The 22,424-nt window shown below is 40.9% G+C and overlaps 1 protein-coding gene across 1 annotated transcript in view; it reads left to right on the plus strand.

Moving 5' to 3' along the window:
* Positions 1–3,240: 3,240 nt before the first annotated feature.
* pdgfc (platelet derived growth factor c) overlaps positions 3,241–22,424 on the plus strand; it is a 57,770-nt gene continuing 38,586 nt past the window's right edge. Inside the window, exon 1 of the mRNA XM_008287830.1 lies at positions 3,241–3,379. Coding sequence (XP_008286052.1) covers positions 3,241–3,379 — 139 coding nt within the window. The remainder of the gene's footprint in view (positions 3,380–22,424) is intronic.

The following is a 22,424-nucleotide window of genomic DNA, read 5'->3' on the forward strand; positions in this document are numbered from 1 at the left end:
CCCTTACTTTCGTGACATGATGTATTCTCGTTTACTCTGGATGCATGTCACACACAGTAAATGTCTAAAACTTAAATGAATCAATCTGACAAGGTTTAATAAAGTGGAGCAAGTTCAAAGCCTAAATTCAATCATTGGAGTAATGCACCTGAATAACGATGGTCATTCAGGACTCGGCAGCTTGAATGTGACCTTTAAAAGGAGGCTGAAATAAATATTACACCCCCGACTTCAGTCTAGAAAAGCCTTAATAAGGCCGTTTTCTGCATGCGGCTGTACATTTGCTTTATCGTGTTTAAAATCCATAACAGTTGATGTGATTTATGATGACCGTGGTGTTACTTTCCGATCCTTTCACGCGCCACAATGCTAAAATGTAGGCAGGTAACAGATAATGCGGCCCCATGTGTTTACAGTCACAAAACTATACATATACAAATAAACACGCACAGAATGCATTTTTGCATTTCTTGATAGGGCCCATTAATCAGCCAGCAACCATAGTACCTGTGTGATTCATTCCCCATCCAGGAAAGCGCTGCCCTTTCATTGCACAGGGACACTGAGACCAACACCCCCCCCTACTACCACACACACACCCTGCCAGCAAGTCTGTATATTAACTGAGGCAGTTTATTGTCTAGACAGAGACACTCTCTCTCTTTCTCACTGCCTTGGCCCAGCAAATCCCTGTCTGCTCCTCGCCTGCACATTGATCATCATCTTCTCCAGCAGAAATCCTTTCCACAGCTCTGTTCGGGGCCTTTTGCCTTCATGCAAACACCTTGTCCTGTCTAAAGCAAGTCAGCACGACTTTATCGATCAGGGAAAACTCCTGAGAAACGGAAAACTGGGTGGCGTTCCAGTGGCCAACATTCGTCAAGACTAACCCGCACGTATCGGATGGCAATAGCTGGAGCGGTGTCAAATGTTTGACTTGGCAGCCCATCCACATAGCTTAGAAGCCGTTTCTTGTGTGACCTATAAATTCTCTATACTATCTTCCCTTTGGCATTTCTCAACATGACAACTCCCATCTCGGACTCTTTAGTACAGTGTTCCTGACAAGGACGTCTACAAACATCCACAGCTAATGTGCAGCCCACTGTCGAGAAGAAGTGGGTTTTATTGTAAAATAAGACACATCTAAAAACCTTGATCTGCCCTCTGACGCATTATGGTTCTGGTTCAGAACCTGTTTTTGGGAAGTGAACCCTACACAGCCAAGCATGTCTCACTCTGCAACTTTGTGAGAACATTTCTGATGTGAATCATCTCACAACCCTTAAGATTTATTTTACAACACAGCAGCAGAGCAGCGGAGTCTTTTTTTGTTTTTTAGTCGTAAAACTGGGCTGCAAGGTGGATCAGTGGTTAGCACTGTTGCCTCGCAGCTAGCAGGTCGCCGATGAGGACACCCGGGATCTTTCTGCGTGGAGTTTGCATGTTCTCCCCGTGCAGCGTGGGTTCTCCAGCTTCCTCCCTCACAGTCCAAAAACATGTTGAGGTTAATTAGTGATTCTAAATTGTCCGTAGGTGTGAATGTGAGTGTGCTTGGTTGTCTGTCTCTAAGTGTAGCCCTGTGATAGACTGGCGACCTGTCCAGGGTGTCCCCTGTCTTCACCCTGAGTCAGCTGGGATAGACTCCAGCCCCCCATGACCCTAGTGAGGATTAAGCGGTGTATAGATAATGGATGGATGAAAAGGTAAAACTCAAAAAAAGAATGGAGGAAAAGTCTTTTAAGTATATATTCTTCATCTTTCCAGTCTTGTGAATTATTTCACAGCCCCTTGAATAGATCTATTTTGAGATCCTTTTAGAGCCCAAACCCCAAGCGGCAAAAACGTTGCATCAGTGGATTTGTGACATCAGCAAAGTATCTTTATTTCCCAATAGTCTCATTTATTTGGCTTTGATTGGTGCGTTAGGGACTTGTTTACCTTGTATGAGAGCTCATACATACACTGTGTGTGTCCACTTCAAACATATTCAAACAAAATTAAGCACAAACCAGGTCATCATTAATGCTAAGCAAAACAGAAAAGTGAGCTCAGCCGAGACCGGAACGCGACCTTGGCCCTGTCTGAGTCAACTGTGCGCCACCACTGAAGAACATCACCCTTGCTGTCTCTCACTACCGGCCATGACAACAACACAGGCTTTGTCATTTGGTGACTGACAGTGACTCAAGCAGCCTTCCATGGTGTGCCCCATGGGTCAGTATGAGCACATGACCTCCACAAGCTGTGTATTTTTTTACAGTCCGCACCATAAATATGCAAATTCTGTGAAAGATAAACCCTGTAAAGAAGAGAAAATAATCAGGTTAATGGGTGATTATTATTTCAAAGCTATTAATATTGATGGTCAGCAATGCAGGTTTGTGATGAGGTGGGAAATAAAATGCATCATTCATGATTTTCTTCACTTAATTCTGCACGAGCTGCACACTTCAGTTGACTGTTTTCTGTCCTCATCTAACTGCTAAACGCATTAACCTGCCGAGGACAGGGGCCTTGGCTGCGCTCCACCAAAACGCTCATATGCAACCGACGCAAAAACTAAAAATAAAGCAAAGGAGCTCTCACAACCTGTGGCTTGCACGTCTGCTCGGAACAAGAGTAAAGTAAGTAACAGAGGCTGACACTCGCCCGAAGCCTGAGCAATGAAAGGAGACTGTGGAGAGAACAACACGAGGAAGAAGAAAAACACACAGCGACCACCATGACGATGGGGGGATGCAGGGAGGATGCCAGTACATGTGAACGCGCCTCTCCTCCACTTCACACGGGAGCGCACGTTCCTCAACACACGGCGGATAACGCGAAAGTCGTCCATCATAAAAACAGAAATTCAAAAAAATGAATAAATAAAAAAGAAAGGACAGCCCCACTCACCGTGTTGGCTTTAATCACCTGTCAAATCCTCAGAAAACTAGATCTGTGAGAGTGGTGGTTACCAGAGGCGTCCAGACCAGCCGCTGTCTTTCTTTTCCATGCTGTTCTTCTTCCACTGGAGCGATTTTTGTTCCAATTTTTCTTTTCTTTCTTTTTTTTAAGAGAAAGAAAAAGTTACATCTCGGCAAATTGCCAATATTTTGCTTTGGTCGTGTCCCCCCAGCGCGCTTCTGCTCCTTCTTGTTGTTGTTATTTTTGGAGTCAGTGTGTATATGGCTGCTGCCCTTTCGCCTCAGCTCGGGATGCCCAAGATGGAGGCTTTGCGTGTACCTGTCATGCAACATGCGCAGTAGCGGCTGCACGGAGCTGGAGAGCATCACTCCCATCAGCACCACGGACAGCCGCTCCCCGCCTCCTCCGCGTCCACGGCCGCCTGCTGGAGACGTGGCGGCGGCGGCGGCGGGAGGAGGAGGAGAGAGAGGCGAGGCGCTCCACGTTCACGTGATGGAGCCAAACGCCTCACTATTTATGGCGGTGTCTGCGTGCTGTTTAGCGGCAGATGGACTGTATAGACCATAAAGCAGCGACAGTGGGCAAGTGATGGATGCAATATAGCTCAGGCTCAGGAGATGCTTCAGTGGTGTTAATGTGAGTTATGTAATATTCTGGTGAATTGCAAGAGAAGGAGCAGGTCTGGATTTGCATAGACTCATTTATGTAAAAGATCCGAGATGTTGATTTAGAGCTAAATGGGAATTTAATAGAGTGAATGAGTGAGTAGGGAGGGAATTACAATTAAAGGGCTGATCTGCGTTTTCTGTATGTCAGGTACAAATGATCAGAGCCAGTAAGAGCTAATCCAGTGATATTCAGCGCTGTGTTTAAATATCTGATTAAAATAATCCAGTAATGTCATTAAAAATCAAACAAGCAATTAATATTTTTGCTGAAAGCAGGTTCAAATTGGGTCACTGTGTTTATTTGTTTTGTTTTTCTGGAGTTGTTTTTTTTTTTTTTTAAATATCAGGCTATCTTCATCTGCACACTGTAATAATAAATAAATAAATAAATAAATAAAACTGTTTTGAAATTTTCATTCCTATTTTTAAAAAAATAAATAAAACAAAATATAAAAATTTATCATTTTTTTATTTTATTTTTTCTTTTGTATTTTTTCATAACTAAAAATATCAATTACTTTACAAAAACAAACATTAGTGTATAAACACAGTAACCTGCATTTTCTTTATTATTTTGTAAGACTTTTACAATTTAAAATATTTGAAAAAGTTTAATATTTTTCCATTACTTATTTGGGAAAGTGAAATATTTTTGAGTCATTTTGTTTTAATGATTATGCCTTATAGTTTCAGAAATCCAGTATCTCAAATTATTAGAATATTTCCTGAAATCAATCCAAAAATAAATACTCAATACTTTGGTTGGGCCTCCTTTAGCAAGAATCACTCCATCAGCATGCTGTTGCATGGTGGTGATCATCCTGTGGCACTGCTGAGGTGTTACTGAGAGCTGCTTTGATAGCAGCCTTCAGCTATTTTTGATTCAGGTGTTTCTAATCTTTATCTTGAACATACCCTACATAGGGTCAGGTGAGTTGGCTGACCAATCAAGAACAGTAATATCATGGTCATCAAACCCTTTGTTAGTACTTTTGGCTCTGTGGGCAGGTGTTAAGTCCAACTAGAAGAGGACACCAGCATCTCTGTAAAGCTAGTCAACAGATTGAAGCATGAAGTTCTCTACAATCTCCTGTTAAAAAGCGTTGACTTTGGATTTACTAAAACACAGTGGTCCAACACCAGCAGACAACATGGCACCTAAAATCTTCACAGACTGTGGAAACTCCACACTGGAATTCAAGCACCTCTTGACTCATCCTCCAGACTCTAGGACCTTGATTTGCAAATAAAATGCAAAATTGACCTTGATCTGAGAAGAAGTCTTTGGACCACTGAGCAACAGTTCAGTTCCCTTTCTCCTCAGCCAAGATAAGAACTGACATTGTCTCTGGGTCAGAAGTGGCTTGATAATAGAAATATGACAGTTGCAGCTCCTTTCCTTGTGGCTCCTGATGCACTGAAACCAGCCTCAGTCATCTCCTTGTGAAGCTCTCCCAAGTTTTTGAATCCAATTTTCTTGAAAATCATCCTCGAGCTGCATTCATCTCCAGTCCAGTCAACTTTCTAATGATATGCTTCGATACAGCATTCTGCCAACAACCAGCCTTTTCAGCAACGACCCTCTGTGGCCTAAACTCCTTGTGGAGGATGATGGTCTTCTGGACAGCTTTCAAGTCATTAGTCTTCTTCCAGGATTGTGGTTGTAGTAAATACAAAATAATATTCTGAGCTCATTTTCATGAGCTAAGCCACAATCATCGATATTAAAACCAAAAAAAAAAAGCCTTATTACAATACTTCATTTTACATTTAATGAGTGTAAAAAAATTTAATAATTATTTTAAATGATTGATTTTAAATTATATTCTTGTTGTTTTTGTGCCCCAGAAGAGTTTTTACTGTTGTTTTGTTGTTTGTTTGTTTTGAGGTTTCATGAAGTGCTTGGAAAACAGGAATCTATCTCCATGACAACTGGACAAACCCTGTTGGCTGGTGAAGATGTGATAAACTCTACAGTAACTTAAATCTCCAGAACAGCGACCTAATGGACCTTCTGGTGACACAGTTTTCTGAACTGCTGTTTCTGAGTTCAGTAGATTTAGTTGTTAACTCTGTGCATTCAGCCTGTTACACATTCGGGAGTTATAGACGGATGCAGTGTTGGATCTTTGTGTGTGTGTGTGTGTGTGTGTGTTGGAGTGGCCCCTGATTACATCACTGGATGGATTACACCTGAATGAATGAATTGGGGAACAGATGAATGACGTGACTGAACTGATGAACGACTTGGTTTAATAATTTTTCAAACTGGCACGCCTTGGCTGAAGCCCAACCTGTTATACGCTCATCAAATATTATAACTTGATACAATCACTCCATTGATTTTTATATCCGGTCTAAAAGCATTGTGTATAAAGTCGTTTTATGGATCATATATAGCAGTTTTATGTGGCATATGATTGATGTCCCTTTACACTGCAAACCGCTCTGAACAGAGCTGAGCTTTCTGTCGGTGGTGAGCTTCATCTAAAAATGTTCATGGGGATGGAAGCTGAGCTAAACGGTAAACATTTAGGTGTACATGTGTGTGTGTGTTAGGCTTAGATTTGTTTGGATATAATGTCATCAACTACTAAAATGAAAGAGAACAAGTATGTACTTTAGATAAAATCTTTATAAAGCTTGTTTGCACGGGTTACCTGCCTGCTAAAACACCTTAAGTAGGTTCATTTACAGGTAATAGGTTTTAATGCAACATGGTAATATTAAATTTAGAGGACTCACATCCTGTAAACAAACCATATAATGAGCTTTTGGATGTGAAAAACCAGCAGCAGACATTTATTCTGTGTTTTTATTACTCTGATCATAACTTCTCGGTTTTAACTCCGGATGTCCGAATGGTTCATATATTGTGGAGTGTTGTAATGAAATACGATCCAGTCTTTAAAAATAGGTCACAAGTAGAAATGATTATGTGGGCGATGATAGAAATTACTCTTTATATGCTTTTCATGCATTACAGAAAGAATTCCCTGAACAGATTTGGAATATATTTCTATGAACCACAACATGTGTCTGGATTTGGTTGTGGTTCTAACTTTTCTACTTAAAGATCCTTTTATAAACATCCCGGAGCTGTTTGTGTCATTTCTCATTCATTTTGCGAGTTTGGTTGGAACACATTCGAAGAAGCGAGCAGGAAGCCCTGATCTTTTGTTCCTTGAGTGAAAATAAAAATCCATGGCAGAGCACGACTGAGCTGATTTTCCCCACAATTTTGATCCATATCTCATTCATCATTTTATGTCAAACAACTTGGGAGGCCTTTCCACGTTGATTCCCATAGTATAATCTTGACTGACATGGCATTCCATTTGCATACACAAATTAATCGGCACCATATGCATAGAGATTAATGATTTATGTCACAGAGCGTGGTTCTGGGGTTACAATCAAGAGGCAAGCAATGGAGCACAAGGGTCCTTTTGTGTTGTTTAGAAAAATGTTGGCTGGCTGGCTACGAGCCACGGCTGTGATGGACAATCCCGTGCCATTCCAGAAATGTGTCAGACTGGATTGAAACAATCTACCGTGGTATAATAATAATACCTGGCATAAAAACCACATTTCTGCTACTATACTGCAGCTCAGAAGAGTTAGTACGTGTTGTCACATTCTAACTCAAATGGGGGGAAAAAAGCACTTTGACAGACCCGAAGAAACGCAAGAGCTGTTTCACTATTTGCTGCTAAGTAACACGTTTGTTTTCATTTCAGAAGTTATGGGTCGCTACTTAACTGAACCCAGAGAAGCTTCGAGAACGTAACTTTAGATGACAGTCACAAGATAAATTGCTTGGAAGAGGAAGAAGCACATGTCATGGGAGCTGTCAGAAATAATGTAAATCATGAAGGATGAACATTAAACAAAGAGCAGCGAGACTAATGGTATTTCCAAAGCACTGCGTTATTTCTAATCTAATATTTAGAAATAGTCCTGAATTGATTGCAAATACAGTAGATTTATGCATAAATCTCATGTTTCTTACAGAATGGCAACATGATGTATTTTTGAGGGTAAAAAAATGAAGACAAATACAGAATTACAGTGACTGTCGTTTGTAAACAGCACTTACATTGGAGGTAGGATCTCTAATGGTTACGCAATTAACTTGTTGGCCGCTTTTTCAGCATTAGAGTGATACTGAAATAAATTTGCATACATTTTGAGTGGATTTATTCATGTTTTTGTTTGTTTGTTTTTGCTTGGTTGCTGTTTTATCTGAATTTTGCTCCTGTTGGACTAATGCAGACTTTCAGTTTCATGAATAGAATTGCATTATGTTAAGAGATTTTAACCTGTCAAAAAGATTCTTGCCATTTTCTGTTTTGTTATGTACAAATACATTTTAAAAAAGACCAAAAAAAATACAGTTTTATGAATCATAAACATTTTCAAGGCCTCTTCCAGTTACAGAGTCCTCTCACTGCTGATCAAGGAATTAAACACACAATACATGTGATCCAATCAACACCATTAAACAACACAAAGCAGCGCACACTATCTAATTACCAAACAACTGTGTGCTGTGCAGCATTAATTCTTAAGAAGTGCAGTCGTAAGGACAGGCGTGCACAGAGTTACAGGCTCGCAGAACTCATAAAATCGATCATTGCACAGTGCTGCATGGGTTCCAGCACAAAAATGCATTGATGAAGTTTGGCAGTGGAGCAGATCTGACCCTTGGATCATTAAATAATCAGATTGCCGTAATGGAAATTGAGTCTTCCCTGTCAGCAAATGTTTAGTAAGTGCAACACTGACCAAAATTATGACGGAGGCGCTGAGCCAGAAATCTGCTGAGAAGGAGAACTCCTTCCCAATAGTTCTGGACCTCTTGGCGTAAGAAGGGAAATCCTCAAGGACGAGAAGTTCTTTCCAAAAGGAGACATCCAACATTTTTAAAAGGTTACACAGAATGAAAAAAGATTGAGGAACTGAGATTTATAGCAAACAATGTTTTGTTTGCAAAGTAATAGCTGCTGTATTAATGTGATCAGATGATTTCTTGCCACATTTACATCACTTGAGATGGGGTTTTTTTTGGCCGTTGTTGATAGTTTATATATTATTTCTACACAATAAAACTCCTAAGTTCAAGTAAGGTATCTTATTTTTATCCCAACTTGTTCTACCACACTGCAAACTTAGTCCTGTCTCCTTTTCAGAGTAAGCGGCAGAGAGAAAAGAAATGAAGTCTGACGGCACCACAAGAGCAACAGCTGAGTTTAAATAGAAGTCAGTTCAGGTACTTGAACAATACAAGGTAAAATAGGTAAAATATCTACAAGTGTATCTGGGTTTAATATGCAATTAATATGTACAACATTAGATATTTCAGTCTGTGCTGTAAGCAGGCTGACGTCAAGTGCCTCAGGACTGTTTTACATGACCTACAGTACACAGTGCCTTAGATAACATCCATTACAATGCACTTTAATCTTTAACTAAATGAGCTTGATAAGATTAACTAAGTGAAGTAAAATCTAGAAGCGGATGTTTGTTTTGACCATCTCAGTTACAGGATTATAGTTTGTACCAACATAATATTGACATTTGTACAATGATTAAGAAAAAAAAAAGGTTTCCTAAGAATAAAAAAATTAAGAGGGCAACAGCCAGAAAAATCTAAACTGCCAGATCCTCATCAACCAAAACAAACAAACAAACAAACAAAAAACAACAACAACAAAACACTCAGATTATTTGCTTAATCAGCGTGAACCCCTTCAGTTTCACTCTGGGCTCACTGTGAGTCATAAACTGTGAATGACAAGAACAAAACAGGCAGAGAAAAACAACCGTATACCTGTCTTTACTGTAATGATGGGTGGATTTAGAGATGGAAGTCAAATATGCTCGAAGACGAAGGCTCCGACCTCCTTGTGACCCTGAGCCGGATAAGCAGATTAGAAAATGGTTGGATGGATGGATGGTTCCATTAGAAGACAGCAGGGTAATGTTTTAACCTGGAAATGATTTGAATCACAGGATGAAATATGCTTCCCAGACTGGAATCAAAACAAGTGTTGTTTTGAACAGAACCGAGAAAGTTTCCACTGCACTTGCAGCAAGCTCTCGGGGCAAAGAGCTGCCTGTAGCCCTGAGGGGCACCACCAGGGGGCTCTGGTTTCAAAGCCAAGTGCAGCCAGGGGCAATTAATCACCATGATGCCATGCTTTCCACGTGTCAGTCATAAGCATAAGACCTTAAACTCCTCAAAACTTCAGGATCTCCTTGGTATAAAAGTGTGGCCACATATTGAAGGACCTTTAGAGCATAATTATTATCATGATCTGAAAATCTGTGTTTTTAACTATAAGTCAGGAGGCATAACAATGAAAATGAAAGACACAAATTTTTTATTTAAAAAAATTAAAAAAAAGTTTTGTTTTTTTTTCTTTGTAAATTTTCCAGTTTCAATGAAAACCACAGATAACTCAGCGCAGGGCCACACAGTGAAACTTCCTGCTGCCACTACACAAGGTTTTACCATATAAATGAAATAATCTCAAAGGCCTTTTCTTCAAGGTGCAATAATGAGCCGTGATTTGGATTTAAGAAACATGTCCACTCCCTCGTGTTTCCCCTTCGTTTCGCTTGGAGCAAAACTGGTGTTTCACAGAGCCCATGACAGATGCGTTGTGTAATACAGATTGATTGGGAGAGGGCATTTGTTTGTTTGACAGTATGTGTCCCAAAAAGGAAAGCAAGTCTAATGGGATTTAGCCGGGAGCCGATGGCTGTGAATTCTCTATTGTATACATTTCCATCTCCAGTCTGCTTGGTGGACACAGAGCTTTCCTGGCTGGCATGTCTCCGCATGTTAGCCGTGACCCAAAAGGTCCACCTTGTTTCTAATTTCCTCTGTTTATTATATTTCTTTGTATCAAAGCCTCCGCGTTTCACAAGACCACCGTGGAAGCGGCAATCAAATGTGGACAACGAGACAAAATACCCAGCTTTTACAGACAAAACCTCATGGGGTGAATGAGTGTGTGTGTATGTGTAAAAGAGAGAGGGATTCCACAATGTGAAGTGCTGACATCTGCTGCAGGCCCTTGCAGGGCTGGAATGTGATACTCTCCTTTACACAAAGGGCCTCGGCCCTTGCAGCAGACACATGAAGACCTCTATATGCCCCTCTCCACAGGGGCAACACAAGTATGAAATGACTGTATCAATGCCCCATGCTTTCTTTCCTCAGTCATTAACTTTGATTAAAACCACAAAACCCTCCCTTCATACCTTGATGCTGCAGAGATGGCTGCTCTGCACTCTCTTTGAGGTGGTAGTTTCTGAGCTATGTGAGACTGGGGGTAAATTGCTGCAGCATTGCATCATGTGTCTGGCTCAATGGGTTCAATATGTCTCCAGCTCGCCTTTGATTGTTGTGTCTGTGCTGCAGCAGGCTCGCCATAAAGCAGGGGGATACACTGGTGGGTTTTGCCAACAATGGGATGGGAGGAACCACATGAAACGCAATTGATGAGGTACAACATTGTGCCGGGGAGAAAGGAAATTGGGAACAGGAGGGAATATTGTTCCAAGCGGTGTCTCTGCTTTGATATGACAAATTGAGAAGCCCTTAAACATTTCCTTCCACAGAAACATTTAGGCAAAGTGCAAAACAGTGTGTTAGAAAAGTTTTGTTTGAGTACACATTATTCTTTTATGTCTCTGAGGGGAAAGTAAATCAGGGTTTTAAACAATGAATCCATGGTTGAAACTAGCTTACTTAGGGATATTTCCCTTATGGAAAGTTTCACTGATGTGAATATGTGCTGTGGACTACACTGTTGTATATGTTGTAGATTTGATGGACCATGACACACTGGACTGAAAATGTAACCATGCCACAAAATGCCACAATGTTGTATCCCAATAGAATGAGTGGGGAAAGGATATTTATGAACACTAACACCATGGGAGCAACTGCAGTACGCACAGTAGCATGTAAAATGTGTTGTAAGTTTCTTTGCCCAAATAAGTTGAGAACTTCATTCAAATTTCTTTCTCTTATCTTATATTATTCTTTCAACTTCACTAGTTTTAACAGCTGTTGTTTTGAAAATGATGCAGATAACTCAATTACTGCTGCTGGGGGAAAAAAAACCCAAAAAACAACTTCAGTCATTCAGTCTGATGTTACTGTGCTAAAGGGGTTTTTTGTGGAGGAAAGAACCTGTAAAGTTATTCTGAAAGTAACCATGCATCGGTCTCATTCATCACTTCCCTTTTACTGAGAGCTACTTGAAACATGTGAAACTGTTTGCAACAAGTGGAACAAAAAAACTGGAGCTGAAAGTGTGTGAAACACCTCATTGGAGCAGTCAGCAGCGGAATAGTTAACATCCTGGGGAGTTTCCTCTGCTGGGAAGTTTTACTTTATGTATAGCACCTGTTGTGCCGTCAGTTGCCAGTCTCCAAAAACCCAACCCCGGGCGCGCAGCGATATTTTATCTCAGTCTCCAAGTTATGACTCGAGACTGCGCCAGACAACAGAACTCGTCTCGGTGTTGCGAATGGTTTCTGGGTACAGACTGTATCAGGTTGCTGGACTCCCTCGCCGTCTCCGTGTGTGAGCTTTTACTGTAATGCGTAAAGATCTGCGGGGATTTATCAGACGGAGTGAAGAACGCACCGTGGACGCACTGCTGTGGCCAACATGCATCTGTGCATTTCTACTGATCTCGCACCGTAGATGAATCGCGTGCATATGGACGATTTTGCAGCTGATGCCAGGATTATAAATACTTAAACCAAACTTTGCTGAAATCAGTGTCCAACTTTCCTCAGAACCAACAGGTGCGCACTTGCATTGCGCAGCAGCAGCAGGTTTTGAGGCTCTGGAGAGGATTTTTTTTTTACTTTGATTCATCGAGTTGAAATTGCACTTTCTTCAGAAGGACTGATGATTGAGATTATGTGGATTTTACTCTGCGTTTATCCTCTCCAAATGTGTCCAAAGCAGCACTGGTGTCCTGTAACCGACGCATGTGTGTGGTGATCCAAATCATCCCGTCTACAGCGCTTTGTGATCGCCAACCACCACTCATCCAAATGATCCTTCCATTATTATTCCTTCTTGCATCGCTTCTCCAACAATATGGCTCGGAAGCTGAAACAAGTCATGTCAGCAAATTTCACCTTCCAAGTGTAAAGGAGCAAAACGGTGAGTTTTATGCGCGTTTTTGTTTCATGCAGTTGTTAAACTTCACGTAAAGTTGGAACTTTCTGCTCACGCATCACAAAATGCGCGTTGTTTCTGGGCTTAGAGCCATTCTTTAAAAAAAAAAAAAGAATATCTTTGTAAAGTTGCGATGAATGGGAGCATTTCATGCTGTTCAAACAGCATTATCCCGAATAGGAAGTGCAAAATTACCTTTTTACCTTTAAAGTGTACCCGTGTCTGTTTAAGAGGGGAAACCCTCCTGAAATTCCACGTCCCCCGGGAGAAGTTTTCCTTGTGATCATAAAAAAGGCTCCATTCATTCGGCAGCAGTCGCTCCGGGCGATGTAATTTGCTTACCCTCTGAACTGACTGCACTGAAATGCACTAATGCAGAAATTCAGCATTTTCTGTGTTTAATGTTGTGTCCAGGCTGATGTTGATGCTGTAACCAGTAAATAATTACCTTCCAGTGGTGTTTGCAGTTATGGGTGATTTGAGGATGAACTACTGTGTTGTTGTAGGTTGTAGTGTGGAAGCATAACAACATCTTTAAAAGATAACTAAGTTTGTGCACGATTCTTTTTTTTCTCTCATCCTGCTAGAAATTGGTTTATCTGCTTTTAATTCCCAGGCCTGACACTTACTTAGAGACATTCCCCGTTAAAATTAGCTTCATGATGCCTACATATAAGTGCAGAAAACAGCTAGGAAACAACAACAGCCAGCCAGGAGAAATGTAGGCCACAAGGACAGATTTTTAAAGGCCCATCATTAGTTGGCATTTCACCAATTCAGTGCATATGGGCCTCTGAGACAGGAGCCATAAAATGTGAGCTTTGAATATTAATATGCTTACTGGAGGCATAAAATAATTCATTCACTCCACAGTTAAGTGGAAACTACTTTTTAATGGGGATTTTTTAAATTAATGCTTGATAAATCACTTACTAATGTGTCATAGATTAGCTATAAGCCGTAACACTTGCTTTGTCTTTTTCGCTTTTTAATTCATCTCAAATGAACTATTCAGCCACTTATTAAGGTCGTATTAATAAGTCTTTGTTAAGCTGATTTTGGTCCAGATGTCCTGCAGCCTTTATCACTGCATGAGTCTCCTGGTGAACAGCAAGTGGTGTGCAAGAGGAGAGATTTCCACAACAGGCAGCCAAAAAAGTGTCCTTATTTGTAGCTCATATCTCCAAAGCTTTAGTAAATGATACTTATTATTGATGATTAATAAACCAAGTGCAAAAAGCTGTAAAATGTTACAAAGCAACACATGGACAGAGTTTTAAACAACAGCACATGAAGACAAACAGACCTCACAGTTCAAAGTAGCAGCATGCCTGCATCCTGCAGATGTTGCACTGGCCAAACTTCATTCATTACTCAGTCTTCTGTAGCCAGCAGGTTTGACTGGCCTTGTGTGAGGACATGCAGTGCTGACTTCACTACAGTAACAGTCAGGGCTGGGAAATCAGAGCCTCCCGCCGGGATCTCTAGGTTTAATCAGGACGACTGAGAAAGGAAAACAACAGGGAGGAGGGAGGGCAGGGAGAGGGATGAAGGAGGAGGGGAAGTGTTGGGGGGAAAGATGTTAAACTGTCAAAGAACTCTTTAAAAAGGCGGTCACACATTGGCTGAGGGTGAAGCTGGCCGGTCCGGCTCTAACCTTTGACTGGAGTGTCTGAGTGCTCACCGTTCTGCCGCGCTTGATTGCTGATGCTCTGTAGAGACAATTTGATATCGATCTGACAGAGGGGAGAGAGCCAGACCTGTCTGGCATGTTTAGTAGTAGTTGCCTGGAGAGTTATGGTCCCTAGTCGTATTAAACTTGGCAAGCAGCTGCTGATGACTCCATAAGATATCAGAGGGGATCATCTCCTGGTGCTCTGCAGAGTAACCATCTGTCACAATTAATGATTTGGACAAAACCGCCCAAAAAGAAATGGGCATGAACTCTGAAATCTAAATTGTGTGTGTTGTGGTCATAAATAACGTGAACATTTCCTTCCTTCTACCGCTGAGAATTATGTTACAGTATTGCACATGCCATTTTCATGTGTTCGCCACATGGCTATAAGGTTTCATGGTTATTAGGAAAAATCATTGCGAAGAATGAGATCTCCAGTTGTGCGTTAAAAGCTGCTGTGTACATTTTTTGGACTCGAAGTAGAGTTAAAGCAAAATGCATGTAGCCGTCCACCTTGACCACAGCCTCTGCTTATGTCTACAAGTTACTCTTGTTTTTGTGGAAAAAAACTTGTCTACCTGTCTTGTTTTAGACTGACATTGCCTGTAAATTACACCTATATACAGAAAATATGAAAATGAGAAGAAACATGTTCACAAGAATCACAAAGTCACCAGGACAGTTTTGTTTTTTTTTGAATGAAGACAAAGGTCATTGTCAACATGTGCATGTCTGATCCCTGTAGAAACTAAAGCTGCTTGTTTTTGTTTATTTTTATTTGTTGGTTTTAGTAAGGGAACTCAAGGCATTTGGTTTAGTCTGGGTGAAATATTCAAGCAGTCAGTGTTGACCTAAATGCATTCACTTGTTCAATATTCAACCAAAAGCACATTCATCATTCAAACCTTCAGATAAAACATCATGTGTGAAGCAAGTCCTCAGCTTTGTAAGTCTATCCATTCTGGACTGGAACAAATAACATCAGTGAATCTTATCTGGGCAACTTTGTGTTTTATCCTCCGGCATTTTTGAAAACTACATATATTCATAAAATATATTTTTATAAGAGACAGGAATGAGATTTGTTACACAGCTGCAGGATTCACAGTCACTGGCACTGTGTGGTATTTTTAAGGGAAGCTCAATGTTGTTTTCCCGTCCAAGCAAATAGACTTTTATATAAAGTTACACTCCACTCTGTCTTCAAGCTGATTACCTAATGGCCTATATAAGCTTGTTTCATTACGCTGGGATGGCTTTTGGTAACGCTATAGTGTTTACAGTGACATTAGGCTGTGATTTGCTGGCAGAGACGCCAGTTGTCAACATTGCACAACCAGCTGAAAACGCAGCTCAGTTTCCCAATCACGCAGGTCATCTCAGGGAACGCCTCTTCATCATGTCCCTGAGTTAAGTGGTTTGTCTTCACTTTCCCTTGGAAGGCCATGTTTTGATCCCTGGCTAGCCCACCCATAAGTGCAGACCCACATCTCATCAGAAAAATCCAGCTCCAGATATTTGTAGGAGATGTGGATTACCTGTGATATTCTCCACATATCCCCCCCTGAGCGCCACTGGAGGAAGGTATGCACCACACTAGACCTGCCAATGATCACAGAGGCTGCTGTTCCGCTAAAGATTATGAGATTAGAGGGAGGACTGGGGTTACAAGGGTCACAGGCCTATGGAGAACATGTGTGGTGCACCACGTATACCTACATAGAGGACAGAGGTGCATTGTGCATTCATTAGATTATGATGTAGACAAACAAGACATTTGCAGTGGGGATTTAAAAGCAGGAAAGAGACTTGGGTGGCCCTGTTAGGAATCATGACTGTTTCAGGTGTAATGGGAAGTAAATAGTTAGAAAACGTGTCCCCTTATGGGTATTTTGTGGTACAACACAGAACATATAGACACATTTAAACACCAAAAATAAGAACAGTAATGCAGATCATCTCTTGCTGTCGTGAGTCTAAATGTTTTCCATAAGAAACTTTTCAGTCACTGTGTTGATTTTAGATGCATTTACCAGCTCGGTGCAGGCTTTATTTATAACTGAAGTGACTTTGCGTCTGTATTGTAGTATTTAGAGGCATCTTCCGAACTAAACAAAGTGTTAAACATGGTGATAGTAATAGTATTGTATGAATACATTTCTCTTTTTTGAGTTGTCAAACCAATGTGGGTACTGTTGTGTCACTGTAAACTGTCTTGTACAGTTTGCAAAGTTAAGACGCATCAAAATATTGCTCCTTCTGAGCCAACTGTTACCAAATGTGTCCTGATAAGACCAAACACAGTGATTTAAATAGGCTCAAGCCTCTTCTACTGGCAGCTGCAAATGTGGCCAGCTGGCAATCACGTTTCCACAATGTTGTTTTAAGTGGTTTCCATAGTGCTTAACTCTGTGTTTTAATTTGAAATTACGATACAGCTCTTAAACCGGTGAAACAAAACTGGCCGGGCTTGGAATCTCCATTCATTCTTTAATACAGGTCAGATGTTTCCTGAGCCTGCTTCCCTGGGAAAGCTTGTTTCCACTTAGAGGAATCTGTACTTTGATGGATATGCTTGAATGAATGAATGCAGCACTATGCAGTTAATCATTGTAGTGGGCAGTGCAATAGCAGACGGTATGCTTGGCTGAATTAAAACCATCAAAGAAAATGGATGGCTCGAATGTCCAATGAACCCCGCAGGGAGCAGACAGGGCAACAATTACACCGAGGAGATCGCTATTGTCACATGAAAAACCACAAATATAAGGAGAGGTTTTGTCAGGAGTCGTGTTTTCTCAGTTAATGTAATGTGTTTTCGAAATTTACACAAGAAATTTGGACTTCTTGTCCTTGTTGAACTTGAACGTCACTAAAAATATCAGTTCCTTGGTAAACGTTCGCTGCAAGTATGAAAAAGAAAGTCTCTAAATCTGCACTCGTGTGATTTTTCCACTATAGAAGCAGCAAGAAGTGAATACAGGCGGGTCTATGTCTCCAAGCAGGAGGAGTTTTTCCCCTCAACATCTCACTCCCAAGTGGGGGACCCTGGATGAAAGTGTCTATGTTTTCCCTGTCAGCACTATTTGGAGTGCTGTATTTGGCAAGCAAAGCATGCCACCGCCTGCCTGCTGTTTGTCATTTCAGGCAGCCAACACACAGTCTCTCCCACCACCTCATGAAGCTCAGGGAGTTTGCAAGGGATCTGGGTCACAGGTCTAAGCTCTACGGAGGAAAAAAAACAGTCTCCACAGACAACCACTCTGTCTGTACCTGGCTAAATCAATATTTGTCAAATTTTTTGTTGTTGTTGTTGAATTTTTAATGAGTTTTTTTTGCTTGCAGACAATGCTTTGGCCAAGGACGGTCTAATGCTAGATAAAAATAATTACTTGATCTCCAAAAAGTGGATAAACATGATGCATTACACCTGCAAGCATATATGTTGTGACTTGGTGGCAAGAAAGCAGACAATTAACGAAGCAGTGGCCTATTAATTCCATGCCTAATAAACTAGCAAATATTTTAGCAAGCACATCCAGCCGAAACATCTGTGGTGTGTTTTGAGGAGCCTGATAATTGTAAATACAATATTCAATATCCTTTGAACTCAGCTTTAGGCTCCACCAACCTCTGAGGGAAATAGCTGGCTCTAAACCTATCAAACGCTCCACCATACTAAGCTGGTTTTTCTCGGAAAATGAGGCTGATCAAACCAAAGAGACTGATGCAAGCTGTGAGCCGCAAAACCAAAATAATGAGTTGAAAGACACAGATATAATAATTTTCTGTTCACTCGTCACTGCAAATGGCAGCTTTTAGGTTCATGCATGGGGATTTGGCCCCTCATTACAATAAAAACATGTTTGGGTCAACTTTGAAGTGGTACTGAAACCGAAATAAGCCTTTTGAGCATGAACCAGTCCTTCCGTGAAAAGTGTAAAAAGTTTGGCAGCTGTTGATTTACATCAGCTATAATAAGACTCCAGTGATGACAGGTTGTCGTGGTGGAACAACGTATCAAATTGTCTGAGAAACTTTACCGCTCATTCTTCGTATAAGAGTGTTGTGGTTAGCGTGCCATTTTTTACAACCTGTCCATACGACCCATAAGTTCTATCCAATCCCATCCTAGCACAGCAACCCTGAGTGTAAATACAGGCTGAATGAATAGATTCATTAATCAAGTGTGGATTTGCATCACTGAGAGGTTAAACTCATACAACCCCGATTGATGATTTCACCTGGGCTCATAGAACTAGAATTACAAAACCTAATCGCTTCCACTCTTACTCTGTGTGTCGAGTCACAGCTATGCAGTGAGCTAAAACTCATTCAGAACAAAGGTTGAAGTTGTTCTTTGAGGGCTTTATTGTGAAACAATAGGAACAATAATTGAACAAATTTGAATGGACATGGTGAATCAAAGCAGGCTGTCCAAAAACAGGTACTTTGCGAAGGTCATTGATATTAAATTAAACTACCAACCATCAAATTTGTTGCACTGTCCCTTATCCCATTAGCACTTTAAGTTCTGTTTTAGGCCTCAATGGCCACGACTGATAAATCAACATTAAGTAAAACACATCAATTTAACCAGTAGACCAACCCCGCCTCACAAAAAATACATTCATGCACATTCTCATTCAAGTTTGGACAGAAATGTATTCATTGACTGTGGCAGGACTAGGAAAGACTATGATTTAGTAAGAAGCACTTCCTCTTTAAAAGAGCCATAAAATTTATGTTAGGAAGTAGTGGGCTGTGTGCAACAGGACTGGGGTTTTGTGTGGCACCATTATTCTTAGACTTGGTTTTCACATGCTCTTTTGGTTAGATTTAGACACCAAAACTAGCCAGTTAGGCTTTGGAAAATACCACGGCATGGGTTTAATTACAGCCCTTTTATAATATGTTTGAAGCTTCTCTCCCATTTTCTTGGGTACCAGAGTGACGAATTTCCTCCAAGGCTGAAAAATAAACTCAATGTGCAAATGCCAAAAAAACTGTAGATCCTCAAATGGCCACTTGATTCTGGCTCTAAAGGCAAATCAATCCTCATAGACCCTGTGTTGAAATGCCCACCTTTATAGCAGAAATGAATGTGTCTACAGCCTGCTGCAAATAATTGTTTTGGTATGTGTTGATAATTACCCAATTCATGACAGTTGTACTGCTGATGAATTTTCATTTAACTTGCCTGTCTACATTTTATTAAGGCTTATAGTTGTGCATATTTACAGGCATCTTCGCTTTGAGTGACAGGTGGGTGCTGTCATAGAACAGTTCATGGTCCATCTTAGATCCACTCATGCTCCACCTTGTTGCTCATTGTTGGATGAGCCAGATGTTAGGAGGAATCAGACACTGTTTAAGATGATGACTGCCACACTAACTCTCAAAACCACCCTTCAAGAAACCTATGAGTGACGTCATCGAGGTTTTGTCCATATTTATATATACGAGGTGTGTCAGAAAAGTTCCAGGACTGGCCTCACAAAAGATATAGTTCAACCCCAAACTACAAATTACGAGTTTTCCCCTTCAGACGATAAACCAGCACGTCTACAAAGAGACGTTCAGAGCGTGAGAAGAGGCGAGAGTTGAGGCAGAACAAGTGATGGCTGCTTCACCGTGACAACACGCCTGCTCACAACGCCCTGAGCATCCGACAGTTCCTGGCTGAGAAGAACATCGCCGTGCTGGAGCGACCTCCCTACTCACCCCACCTGGCTCCGTGGGATTTTTTCCTCTTCCTCAAGCTCAAGGGGGTCATCAAGGAGACCTGTTTTGAAGACATGGATGACATCAAGATGGCTGTGATGACGGAGCTGCGGCGTGGCAGAGAAGGCTGGGAAAGAGTGTTAGACTCAGGGGGATTACTGAGAAGGGGAAAACTTGTAGTTTGTAGTTTGGATTTGAAATATATCTTTTGTGACACCAGTCCTGGGCATTTCTGACACACCTCGTATGATTGATTGGCTAAGAATGAGTGACACAATTTTATTTTTTTTTAAAGTAGCAAAAATATATTGATTAGAAACATATTTGTGATAAAAATTAAACAAGATATTCTGGGGAAAAAATGTTTCCCTCAAAATGCAATAAATACTGCGGTTTAGTTGTTCAGAAACGTACATTTTAGGAGACAGGATGCAAAGTAGCCAACAATAATGTTGTATTAGCAACTCATTAGCCTCAAACAGGCAGTATGTATTTGTGTCTAGCAGCAACAACCACAGCTCAACTGTCCTAAGAATACCACAGATAATGTTACAATAATGATACTTGGACCGTAAATAAAAGAAATATTAGCATGTGCTGTGTCCACCAACACCCTCTCACTCACTTACTTACCAGTCCTCATGTAATAGACACTCAATAGTTCACTTAATAGTGAGCAATAAATTCTGATTTCAGACACTTACTTCACTGCTATCATCATTTGCCATCATCGCTGACAGCTGCAGGGAAGAGGTTTTTCTATCAAATGTGACTCATTGCATGGTGGGATTGTTTGCAGAAAGTTCTGAACTCTACTTTTTTTGCTCCATTCTAAAAATTTTTTTAGGGCGCATGGCAGCAGATGTACGCACAGATCTTAAAAAATGGTAGATGTAGTTGCATTTGTATCTCCCAGGTGTGTCTGAAACCTCCTGAATATAAATCAAGGTGTTGGTGAAGAACAAACACTGCCTGGATAAATATTGTGTTTAAATAATATCTTTGATTTGCGCTGCACTCCTTTAGTTTCTTATCAGTTCGGTGTCTGAAGTGGTCTCATAGTCCTGCCTCAGTCTGCTGCCCTCTTGTAACCCAGTTTCTGCATTATTACCAGTGTGCAGATAAGAACTGTGAGTTGGTTACACCATCAGCTTGGCAACATCCCTTCAAATGTTCAGGCTTTGTCAGTGTTTCATTGTAAACATTTGTTCTGAAATGCACTATTTCATTGATAAAATATTAGACTACAATTCTCCCTCACAAGCAAAATAAATACAGACAACTTTTCTATCATGTTTTTTTTTTTCTTCTTTTTTTTTTATTCGCCCCTTATCAGCGGAATGAAATTACTCAAATCGAAAAGCAATTTAGCTTCCTTAGCGGAAGGACTTGGTGAATGTTATCAGCTGCTTTGGCACAATGATTCGAGTAGCTACAGCATGACACGCTGGCACAGAGCAGAGCGGCTACGCATGAAGCAGGCCGACGAGTAAAACAAAGCGAAAGGAAAATTAGCAATTATGAGTCAAGTGCATGCCTCTGAGACTCCCAGAGCAGAAAAACACAGCATGTAAATTTCGACTTCTAAACAAGGTACTGTAAATAGTCCGGCGCTAACATCGATTCTGATGGGCTGAGGGATGTGTCTGGCAAGTGCATGAAGGGTGGAGTATATCTGCCTAAAGTGAAAATTACTTGTCAGAGCAAATACTTGTCATTTACTGTGAGTTAGCCATTGCTCACCTCCCTTTGTTTCTCCTTACTGGGTTGATTGTTTCCTGACTTACTGCTGGCGCTGACGTATTACTGTTGTGGGTCAAAAATAAGTAAGCTGTCCTCACGTCTTTTGCAGCTCTGAGGAACTGAAGGACTTTGGGGTCAGGAAACTTTATTCCAAACATTAGAGGCGTGCCATTTCCATTTAAAAACAGAGCGTTTAGACAGTACAGACCCCCACCCAAGCTATCCCTCAAGAACACATTCTGCATAAGACGGTTCTGTGGATTTTGGATACTTAAATGACTTCATTAATCTTCATCAAGGAGTGCAGTGCATCAGAGTTTGAGTGTTAATTTCGGTGCATTTTGCACTGAGAACAGAACGTGTCAGGGCAAGCAAATGTACTTATCTCCAAAGCAATGTAATATAAAAACTATGAAAAAATTATGAAAAAAAAAAAACAGAGGAGCTCCGAAAGATTGTTTGATCAACTGTAAACGCTGCCAGGGAT

The sequence above is a fragment of the Stegastes partitus genome, unplaced genomic scaffold (genome assembly GCF_000690725.1).
Source record: "Stegastes partitus isolate 25-593 unplaced genomic scaffold, Stegastes_partitus-1.0.2 Scaffold523, whole genome shotgun sequence".
Classification (NCBI taxonomy): Eukaryota; Metazoa; Chordata; class Actinopteri; family Pomacentridae; genus Stegastes; species Stegastes partitus.